Source organism: Lithobates pipiens, unplaced genomic scaffold (assembly GCF_037356315.1).
Source record: "Lithobates pipiens isolate NorthernLeopardFrog02 unplaced genomic scaffold, aLitPip1_a1.2 Scaffold_62, whole genome shotgun sequence".
Classification (NCBI taxonomy): Eukaryota; Metazoa; Chordata; class Amphibia; order Anura; family Ranidae; genus Lithobates; species Lithobates pipiens.
In genome coordinates this window covers 704,096-716,099 of record NW_027507884.1, presented here as the reverse complement: position 1 = coordinate 716,099, position 12,004 = coordinate 704,096, and the positions used below count along the sequence as shown (strand labels likewise).

General features: G+C 43.0%; 1 protein-coding gene across 1 annotated transcript in view; it reads left to right on the top strand.

Moving 5' to 3' along the window:
• The window catches only part of LOC143958848 (Fc receptor-like protein 5), a 120,173-nt gene that overhangs the window by 17,450 nt on the left and 90,719 nt on the right, over positions 1–12,004 (top strand). The window contains exons 7-9 of the mRNA XM_077467829.1: positions 1,113–1,394; positions 5,762–6,043; positions 9,095–9,376. Coding sequence (XP_077323955.1) covers positions 1,113–1,394; positions 5,762–6,043; positions 9,095–9,376 — 846 coding nt within the window. The remainder of the gene's footprint in view (positions 1–1,112; positions 1,395–5,761; positions 6,044–9,094; positions 9,377–12,004) is intronic.

Here is a 12,004-nt window from a genome sequence, read left to right as displayed (position 1 = left end):
TCCGACCGTGTGTACAAGGGCTAACAGCTTCAACTCTTCTGGGAAAGCTGTCCACAAGGTTTATGAGTGTGTCTATGGGAATCTTTGACCATTCTTCCAGAAGCGCATTTACACGCACATGTGTATATTGGAAGTTAAAAAAATTACATAAAAATGTAAGTCCCAGTGAAAACATTGAGTCTATGCAAGGAAGAGTCACCCTAGAAGATCACCACTGTAAGTAAAGAGTGAAGGCTTACCAGATATTGTTGACCCTCCCATAGAAAGAGTCTCAAATCTCATATAGTGATCCACATACAACTGCACACTTGTTCCAGGGGTCCCAAAAAGTAAAATCAATGCATCCCACAACTTCCAAGCTTCCACACAGCACTCCAGGCAAAGATGTTATATAGGGAAATAAAAGACACCTTCCATAGTATAAAATTGTATACACAGCAACATTTAATAGAAAAGAATGCACTTACAAAGTCATAATGTTATACAAGCCATTAAGGTCCACGTGTATCCCGTTTTCCCCAAACTAAGATGGCCACAGCTCAATCGCGCATGAGCAGTGGTGTGTGTTCCGGCTCCGCCCTATGAGTTTTGTCATATGTGATCGTCAGGAACAACTGTGCGGTTGTATGTGGATCTTTATACGTGCTGTGAGACCCTTCTTTGGGAGGGTAACAATATCCGGTAAGCCTCCACTCTTAAGTCATGGTGGTGTCTTCTGGGGTGACTCTTTGTTACACAGACTAAATATTTTCTCTGGGACTTTATCATTTCAAACCAGTGTGCCCATTCTCCTCTGACATCAAAAAGGCATTTTCCTCCACACAACTGCCGCTCACTGGATATTTTCTCTGGTTGTGCGTGAAAATGTGCAGCAAGATAACAAGACTTACAATTCAACACTGCCACAAATTTGTGGCAAGTTATCCATGGTATCTGGGGTACTACTTATACCCATGGCAGTGATAGGGTTAAATAAAAGAGGGCGCTCTGTGCAAAATAAAAACACCTGCAGCAGCCCAAGTTGTACAGGTGCGATTTGAATTCTGCACTCAGTAGTGATCAATACAAAAGGTACATTACTAATACCATTTGTCGATATCATTATTTTATAGCGCTATATGAAATTCCAAAGATAAAAGTGACCTCGTATCCAGTGGTAGAAGGTGATGAGATGACCCTGACATGTAATACTAGTCTCAGTCCGCTCAGACTGAAGACACAACTGAAATTTGCTTTTCAAAAAGATGGACGGAATGTCAGAGAATTCACTTCATATAATCAATATGGAGTTCAGTCCGCTCAGGTGAAGGACTCTGGGAATTATTCCTGTGAAGTGACAACTGCAACCAACAGTGTGAAGAAGAGGAGTCCGGAGATATTGGTGAAGATAAACGGTGAGTCAGTCATAGGACCAACCGAGGGATTAAATAACATTTCATAACCCCAATTCAGAATTTAATAATTCATTAATTAATGAGCCATCATCTAACTGCAAACTTTCTTAGTAATGATGCCCAGTCTGAGCTGTATTAGTCCCAAAAAAAAACAACGGATTGCCAAACCTCTTTGTAGCACCCCCTCACCTGTTAAAGGAAGTTAGGGATCCCTAAGTGGCTCGGTGGGCTGACATTTATGCTCAAGTTTGGATCATTGACTTGTGGGGTGGAAGAAATTGCCTAACGTTCAAATTTGTTTACCTAAGCTTACCACTAAAAGCAGCTCTTAACACTCAGTGCCAGATTTAGAAGGGGGCAAAAGGGGACAATTGCCCCAGTTCCCCATGTCAGAGGGGGCCCTAACTTCCATTAAAAAAAAAAAGTTTTTTTACCTTGAGACTTTAGTATTATGTCTGTTGAGGAGATTGTTCAGTTTGATGCCTTTTCCAAGCTCCATTTACACTATATTGTCAAAAGTATTGTCGCCTGTCACTACACACACATGGACTTTAATGGCATCCCAGTCTTAGTCCGTAGGGTTCAATATTGAGTTGGCCCATCCTTTTGCAGCTATTAAAGCTTCAACTCTTCTGGGAAGGCCGTCCACAAGGTTTAGGAGGGTGTCTATGGGAATCTTTGACCATTCTTCCAGAAGCTCATTTACACGCACATTTGTATATTGGAAGTTAAAAAGATTACATAAAAATGTAAGTCCCAGTGAAAACATTCAGTCTATGCAAGGAAGAATCACCCTAGAAGATCACCACTGTAAGTAAAGAGTGAAGGCTTACCAGATATTGTTGACCCTCCCATAGAAGGGTCTCAAATCTCATATAGTGATCCACATACAACTGCACAATTGTTCCAGGGGTCCCAAAAACGTACATCAAGGCGTCCCATAACTCCCAAGATTCCACTTAGCACTCCAGCCAAAGATGTTATATAAGGAAATAAAAGACACCTTCCATAGCATAAAACTGTATACACAGCAACATTTAATAGAAAACAATGCACTTACAAATTCATAATGTTATACAAGCCATTAAGGTCCACATGTACTCCGTTTTCCCCGAACTAAGATGGCTACGGCTCAATCACACATGAGCAGTGGCGTGTGTTCCCGGCTCTGCCCTACGTGTTTTGCCATTTGTGATCGTCAGGAACAACTGTGTGGTTGTATGTGGATCACTATATGTGCTTTGAGACCCTTCTTTGGGAGAGCAACAATATCAGGTAGGCTTCCACTCTTCAGTCATGGTGGTGGTCTTCTGGGTTGACTCTTTGTTGCACAGACTAAATATTTTTACTGGGACCTACTGTACATTTTTATGTAATCTTCTGCACTGTATTAATTCAAATGTTTTCTTTGGAACCTAACTTATATTTTTTTTAAATAAATGTGGTTTATCATTTACTTCAGTTCACTTTTATATTTCTCATATAATTCAATCATGGTGGTATCTTCTGGGGTGACTCTTTGTTGCACAGACTAAATATTTTCACTGGGACATACATTTGACTTGAAGTGTCTCGGGCCCCTCCAAGGTCTAAATACTGCACCTCCTTCCTTCCAACTCTAAACATTTAACTCTTAATCTGTCCTTCAATATTTAACCTCCAAACCCTTCCATGTACAGTACATCTAATCCTAAACCCTTGTACACATGGTCGGAGATTCCGACGGAATGTGTCCTATTGGACCATTTTGTCGGATAATCCGACTGTGTGTGGTCTCCATTGGACTGTTTCGGTCGGAGTATCCGACGGACCAAGTTTTCCAACTTGTCCATAAAATTTTCCGACAAAATGCTCAGATCGGACATACTCCGATCATGTGTAGCCTACTCCGACGGACAAAGTGCCACGCATGCTCAGATCAAATTCCTAGACCAAAGCTATTGGCTACTAGCCTGAACGTAGTCCCGTCGTAACTGAATAACGTCACCATGTTATGTACAATCGGATTTTCCGACAACTTAGTCCGACTGTGTGTATGCAACAGTTTCGGACAAAATCTGTCGGACAAAATCCAACGGATTTGGTTGTCAGAATGTCCGACCGTGTGTACAAGGGCTTAGAACAGAAACTCTAAATGCAATTTACCAGTCCTTAGATGTGGAGGCTGGTGGCAGTGGCTTCCATCTATATAAAGGAGATAAGGAATAGATTCTGATTGTGTAGTCCAAATCCGAAGAGTAGCCTAAGGTGACAATGCTGCTCCTCCATAAATACAGTAGGGCAATTTAACATTGTCACTCTAGGAAAGAAAGTGTGTTATTGGCAGGATTAAAAAGGTTAAAATAATAGGTAAAAAAAAATCTGAAAAAAATAACGCAGCCACAAAATCCAAGGACTGGTAAGCTGCAATATATTATTCTTTGTATGTTTTGCGTTTAGATATGATTTATCCTTACCCCTATTAGATGAGTCCTTAACATTTAACCTCACCATATAATCCCCAAAAACTGAACCCCAAGCCCAGCACAAACCAACAAAACCTCTAAATTAAACCATGACATTAACTGCTGTGCCTTGAAAAAGTATTCATACCCCTTGACATTTTCCACATTTTGTCATGTTACACCCAAAAAACGTAAATGTATTTTATTGGATTTTTTTTTTTTGTTCAAGTAAATATGTGAAAAGAGTGGCATGTATTTTATTCAGCCCCCTTTACTCTGATAGCCCTGACTAAAATGCAGTGTAACCAATCGCTTTCAGACGTCACCTAATTTGTAAATAGAGTCCATCTGTGTGTAATTTAATCTCAGTATAAATACAGCTGTTCTGTGAAGCCCTCATTGGTTTGTTAGAGAATTATAGTGAACCAAAAGCATCATGAAAGCCAAGGAACACACCAGACAGGTCAGGGATACATTTGGAGAAGTTTAAAGCAGTGTTAGGTTATAAGAAAATATCCCAAGCTTTGAACATCTCACAGAGCTCTGTTTAACCACTTTCAGACCGGACCATTTTGCTGGTCAAAGACCAGACCACTTTTTGCGATTCGGCACTGCGTCACTTTAACTGACAATTGCACGGTCGTGCGACGTGGCTCCCAAACAAAATTGACGTCCTTTTTTTCCCACAAATAGAGCTTTCTTTTGGTGGTATTTGATCACCCCTGCGGTTTTTATTTTTTGCGCTATAAACAAAAATAGAGCGACAATTTTGAAAAAAACGCATTATTTTTTACTTTTTGTTATAATAAATATCCCCCAAAAATATATATAAAAACATTTTTTTCCCTCAGTTTAGGCCGATACGTATTCTTCTACATATTTTTGGTAAAAAAAATCGCAATAAGCGATTATTGATTGGTTTGCACAAAAGTTATAGCGTTTACAAAATAGGGATAGTTTTATAGCATTTTTATTAATAATTTTTTATTATTTTTTTTTTACTAGTAATGGCGGCGATCAGCGATTTTTATTGTGACTGCGACATTGTGGGGGACCCATCAGACATTTTTGACACATTTTTGGGACCATTGTCATTTATACAGTAATCACTGCTATATAAATGCAGTGATTCCTGTGTAAATGACACTGGCAGTGAAGGGGTTAACCAGTGGGTGGCAGTGTAGGGGTTAAGTGTTCCTAGGGGTGTGTTACTAACTGTGGGGGGGTTGGGCTTTCATTTAGTGAACACTGATCTCTGCTCCAATCACATGGAGCAGAGATCAGCGTCACTAGTTGCTAGGCAGAATGGAGAAATGCTGTTTACAACGGCATTTCTTCATTTGGCCGCTCCGTGAGACGATCGCGGGTATGCCCGGGGCGATCAAGTCCACGGGTCCCGCGACCGGACTCACGGGGGTCCCGACCAGCGTGGGAGCTCGCCGCCGCCGGCACGCTCCCGATGGCAGGGCGGCAAATTTAAAGGGACGTAAATGTACGCCCATTTGCCTGCCCGTGCCATTCTGTCGACGTACATCGGCGTGCGCTGGTCGGCAAGTGGTTAATCTATCATCCGAAAATGGAAATAGTATGGCACAACTGAAAACCTACCAAGACATGGCCGTCCACCTAAACTGACAGGCCGGGCAAGGAGAGAATTCATCAGAGAAGCAGCCAAGATGTCCATGGTAACTCTGGAGGAGCTGCAGAGATCCACAGCTCAGTTGGGAGAATCTGTCCACTGCCATGGACATTCTACTTATGCCCATGGCAGTGATAGGGTTAAATAAAAGAGGGCACTCTGTGCAAAATAAAAACACCTGCAGCAGCCCAATTTGTTCAGGTGCGATTTGAATTCTGCACTCAGTAGTGATCAATACAAAAGGTACACTACTAATACTGTTTGTCGATATCATTATTTTATAGCGCTATATGAAATTCCAAAGATAAAAGTGACCCCGTATCCAGTGGTAGAAGGTGATGAGATGACCCTGACATGTAACACTAGTCTCAGCCCGCTCAGACCGAGGACACAACTGAAATTTGCTTTTCACAAAGATGGACGGAATGTCCGAGAATTGTTTTCAAATAATCAATATGGAGTTCAGTCCACTCAGGTGAAGGACTCTGGGAATTATTCCTGTGACGTGACAACTGCAACCAACAGTGTGAAGAAGAGGAGTCCGGAGATATTGGTCGAGATAAACGGTGAGTCAGTCATAGGACCAACCGAGGGATTAAATAACATTTCATAAACCCAATTCAGCATTTAATAATTAATGAATTAATGAGCCATCATCTAACTCTAAACTTTCTTGGTAATGATGCCCAGTCTGAGCTGTATTAGCCCAAAAAAAACAACAGATGGCCAAACCCCTTTGTAGCACCCCCTCACCTGCTGGAGGACGTTAGGGATCCCCAAGTGGCTCGGTGGGCTGACATTTATTCTCAAGGTTGGAGCATTGACTTGCGGGGTGGAAGAAATTGCCTAATGCCGCGTACACGCGATCGGACTTTCCGGCAGACTTGGTCCGGCGGACCAGAATCCATTGGACAATTCGATCATGTGTGGGCTCTATCTGACTTTTTCTTCCCAAAAATCTGATGGACCTAGAAATAGAACATGTTTTAAATCTTGGTCCGACGGACCAAGTTCCTATCGGGAAGCCCTTTCGTCTGACCAAATACAATGCAAGGGCAGCTACAGCACCTGCCCACGAGAATGTTTCCAGCGTGATCCTATCACGCTGGTTCTCAGCTGCAGGATACTGTACATCTCACGCTCACTGCAATAAGAAAAACACATTATCCTATCGCAGTGTGCACGAGGGGGAATGCCCCTCCAGGGGCATACCAGGTCCTTAGACGACTTATATAGGCACAAGGGGCGGGGTCACCGGGTGATGTCACCCGGTGACCCCACCCCTTATAACGTCACAGTCCCGGGGCATGCTGGGGCTGTGACGTCATAAGGGGTGGGATCCCCCCAGTTGACATCACCTGGTGATCCCACCCCTTATGCCTATATAAGTCTTTGCACACCTTGTCAACGATATTACAGCTGGAGAGAGCATTGTTTCAACATCGGAAGAACAGAAGAAGGAAGAAGAAGACAGCGATGACGACCACGAAGGAGAAAGCCAGGCCACTGCTAGCAAAAGAGTGACAAAAGAGCAGAAGATAGTGGAGGAGCCCGGGAGAAGAAACGCAAAGCGCAGAGAAGTTGGAAAAAGACACCTGGAGCTGCCTAATAAACTACTTTAAAAACCTGTGTAGTGTGTTTTTTTATTGACACTTTTTCCCCCAGGTGAATGGGTAGGAGTACAAAGTACCCCATAATTATTCATATAGGGTGGTGGGCTGGGATCTGGGGCCCCCTTATTAAAGGGGGCTCCCGGATTCCGATAATCCCCCTCCCGCCCGGAGTCTCTGACAACCAACGGCCAGGGTTGTCGCGAAGAGGACCTTGTCCTCATCAACATGGGGACAAGGTGCTTTGGGGTGGGGGGACCGCATGGTGCCCCCTTCCCCAAAGCACCCACCCCCCCATGTTGAGGGCATGAGGCCTGGTACGGTTCAGGAGGGGGCGCTCTCTCGTCCCCACCCCCTTTCCTGACCGGCCGGGCTGCGTGCTCGGATAAGGGTCTGATATGGACTTTGGGGGACCCCCACGCCATTTTTTTCGGCATAGGGGGTTCCTCTTAAAATCCATAGCAGGCGATGGGGCTCTCAAGGTGTCAATCTCACCGATGAAAGCTGCAAGATTGACTTCCCTTTCTAGCCCCATCATACCTGGAGTCACGTTCAAAATTAACAGACTTTAGTCCATGTGTGGGCAAGTCCATTTGTTTTGAAAGTCGGGAAGTCCGTCAGACCTAGTCTACCAGAAAGTACGTTCATGTGTACGCAAGTCAGCTTGTTTGGAAAGTCCGTCGGACATCCACCGAAAGTCAGTCGAAAAGTACGGTCGTGTGTGCACGGCATAATTCTCGAATTTGCTTAGCTAAGCTTACCACTAAAAGCAGCTCTTAACACTCAGTGCCAGATTTAGAAGGGGGTAAAATCAACAATTGCCCCAGGCCCCCATGTCAGAGGGGGCCCTGACTTCCATTAAGAAAAAATGACTTTTTTTACCTTGAGACTTTAGTAGTATGTCAGTTGAGGAGATTGTTCAGTTTGATGCCTTTTTCAAACTCCATTTTCCCTATATTGTCAACAGTATTGGCGCCTGCCATTACACGCACATGAACTTTAATGGCATCCTAGTCTTAGTCCGTAGGGTTCAATATTGAGTTGGCCCACCCTTTGCAGCTATAACAGCTTCAACTCTTCTGGGAAGGCTGTCCACAAGGTTTAGGAGTGTGTCTATGGGAATGTTTGATCATTCTCTCAGAAGCGCAGATGAGTCCTTAATATTTAACCCCACAATGTAATCCCCAAAAACTGAACCCCAAGCCTAGTACAAACCAACAAAACCTCTAAACTAAATAAAAAACGTAAATGTATTTTATTGGAATTGTATGTGATAGACCAACACAAAGTGGCACATAATTGTGATGTGGAAGGAAAATCATAAATGGTTTTCAATTTTATTTACAAATAAATATATGAAAAATATGGCGTGCATTTTTATTCAGCCCCCATTACTCTGATACCGTTAAATAAAATTTAGTGGAACCAATTGCCCTTAAAAGTCACCTAATAACTAAATAGAGTCCACATGTGTGTAATTGAATCTCAGTATAAATACAGCTGTTCTGTGAAGCCCTCAGAGGTTAGTTAGAGAACCTTAGTGGACAAACAGCATCATCAAGGCCACGGAACACACCAGACAGGTAAGGGATAAAGTTGGAGAAGTTTAAAGCAGGGTTAGGTTATAAAAAAATATCCCAAGCTTTGAACATCTCATGGAGCTCTATTCAATCTAGCATCCAAAAATGGAAAGAGCATGGCACAACTACAAACCTTCCAAGACATGGCCGTCCACCTAAACTGACAGGCCGGACAAGAAGAGCAATAATGAGAGAAGCAGCCAAGAGGCCCATGGTAACTCTGAAGGAGCTGCAGAGATCCACAGCTCAAGTGGGAGAATCTATCCACTGCCAAGGGTATTCTACTTATGCCCATGGCAGTGATAGGGTTAAAAAAAAGACCTGCAGCAGCCCAATTTGTTCAGGTGCGATTTGAATTCTGCACTCAGTAGTGATCAATACAAAAGGTACACTACTAATACCATTTGTTGATATCATTATTTTATAGAGCTATATGAAATTCCAAAGATAAAGGTGACCCCGTATCCAGTGGCAGAAGGTGATGAGATGACCCTGACATGTGACACTAGTCTCAGCCCTCTCAGACCGAGGACACAACTGAAATTTGCTTTTCACAAAGATGGACGGAATGTCAGAGAATTCACTTCCAATAATCAATATGGAGTTCAGTCCGCTCAGGTGAAGGACTCTGGGAATTATTCCTGTGAAGTGACAACTACAACCAACAGTGTGAAGAAGAGGCATCAGGAGATATTGGTCGAGATAAACGGTGAGTCAGTCATAGGACCAACCGAGGGATTAAATAATCCCAATTCAGAATTTAATAATTAATGAATTAATGAGCCATCGTCTAACTCCAAACTTTCTTAGTAATGATGCCCAGTCTGAGCTGTATTAGTCCCAAAAAAACCACCAAATGGCCAAACCTCTTTGTAGCACCCCCTCACCTGCTGGAGGAAGTTAGGGATCCCCAAGTGGCTCGGTGGACTGACATTTATGCTCAAGGTTGGATCATTGACTTGTGGGGTGGAAGAAATTGCCTAACTCTCAAATTGTTTTAGCTAAGCTTACCACTAAAAGCAGCTCTTAACACTCAGTGCCAGATTTAGAAGGGGGCAAAAGGGACAATTGCCCCAGTTCCCCATGTCAGAGGGGGCCCTGACTTCCATTAAAAAGAAAAAACTTTTTTTTACCTCAAGACTTTAGTATTATGTCTGTTGAGGAGATTGTCCAGTTTGATGCCTTTTCCAAGCTCCATTTACACTATATTGTCAAAAGTATTGGCACCTGCCATTACACACACATGACTTTAATGGCATCCCAGTCTTAACCCTTGTACACACGGTCGGAGATTCCGACAACCAAATCCGTCGGATTTTGTCCGACGCATCTTGTCCGAAACTGTTGCATACACACGGTCGGACAAAGTTGTCGGAAAATCCGATCTTTCAGAACGTGATGATGTAATTTCGTTACGATGGGACTACGTTCAGGCTAGTAGCCAATAGCTTTGATGTAGGAATTTGTTCTGAGCATGCGTGGCACTTTGTCCGATCGGATTTTTCTACACATGATCGGAGTATGTCCGATCGGAGCATTTTGTCGGAAATTATTTCCGGCAAGTTGGAAAATTTGGTCCGACGGATATTCAGACGGAAACAGTCCGATGCAGACCACACACAGTCGGAATATCCGACAAAACGCTCCGATCGGACACATTCCGTCGGAATCTCCGACCCTGTGTACAAGGGCTTAGTCTGTAGGGTTCAATATTGAGTTGGCCCACCCTTTGCAGCTATAACAGCTTCAACTCTTCTGGGAAGGCCGTCCACAAGGTTTAGGAGTGTGTCTATGGGAATGTTTGAATACAAAGAAGGGGAAGGCGCACTGACCTAGTGCATTACCATAAAATAGCTTTATTTAAAATTGAATCAAATAGCAAAATGGCTACTCACAAACGAGTATTGATCACAGGCAAAATCAATACAAATAAGTCCATCGCACCAAACGTTTGGCGACTCCAGACCAGATGTCCGAGGAATTTGATGAGTACCTCTACGGAAATGGCTAATGCGGTACTCATCAAATTCCTCAGACATCTGGTCTGGAGTCGCCAAACGTTTGGTGCGATGGACTTATTTGTATTGATTTTGCCTGTGATCAATACTTGTTTGTGAGTAGCCATTTTGCTATTTGATTCAATTTTAAATAAAGCTGTTTTATGGTAATGCACTAGGTCAGTGCGCCTTCCCCTTCTTTGTATTCTCTCTTTTTAGTATTTGAACACCCAATGTTCTAAAGGAGGGCTGCAAGACGTAGTGACTACACCATTCCAAACTGTTTATATCACATTTAAAGACCAAGAAACCAGAGCGCAGGAGAATTTGCTGTTTTTGTACTGTTTGTTTTATGGGAATGTTTGACCATTCTTCCAGAAGCACATTTACATGCACATGTGTATATTAGAAGTTAAAAAGATTACATAAAAATGTAAGTCCCAGTGAAAACATTTAGTCTATGCAAGGAAGAGTCACCCTAGAAGATCACCACTGTAAGTAAAGAGTGAAGACTTACCAAATATTGTTGACCCTCTCATAGAAGGGTCTCAAGTCGCATATAGTGATCCACATACAACTGCACAATTGTTCCAGGGGTCCCAAAAAGTTACATCAATGCGTCCCACAACTCCCAAGATTCCACTCAGCACTCCAGGCAAAGATGTTATATAGGGAAATAAAAGACACCTTCCATAGCATAAAACTGTATACACGGCATCATTTAATAGAAAATAATGCACTTACAAATACACAATGTTATACAAGCCATTAAGGTCCACATGTATTCCGTTTTCCCCAAACTAAGATGGCCACAGCTCAATCACACATGAGCAGCGGCATGTGTTCCGGCTCCACCGTACGCGTTTTGTCATATGTGATCGTCAGGAACAACTGTGCTCTTGTACGTGGATCACTATATGTGCTTTGAGGGAGGGCAACAATATCCGGGAAGCCTCCACTCTTCACTCATGGTGGTGGTCTTCTGGGGTGACTCTTTGTTGCACAGACTAAATATTTTCACTGGGACTTACATTTCACTTGAAGTGTCTCGGGCCCCTCCAGGGTCTAAATCCTGCACCCCCTTCCTCCCAACTCTAAACATTTAACTCTTAATCTGTCCTTCAGTATTTAACCTTCAAACCCTACCATTTAGAGTACATCCTAGAAGATCACCACTGTAAGTAAAGAGTGAAGACTTACCAGATGTTGTTGACTCTCCCATAGAAGGGTCTCAAGTCGCATATAGTGATCCACATACAACTGCACAATTGTTCCAGGGGTCCCAAAAAGTTACATCAATGCTGCGTCCCACAACTCCCAAGAATCCACACAGCACCCCA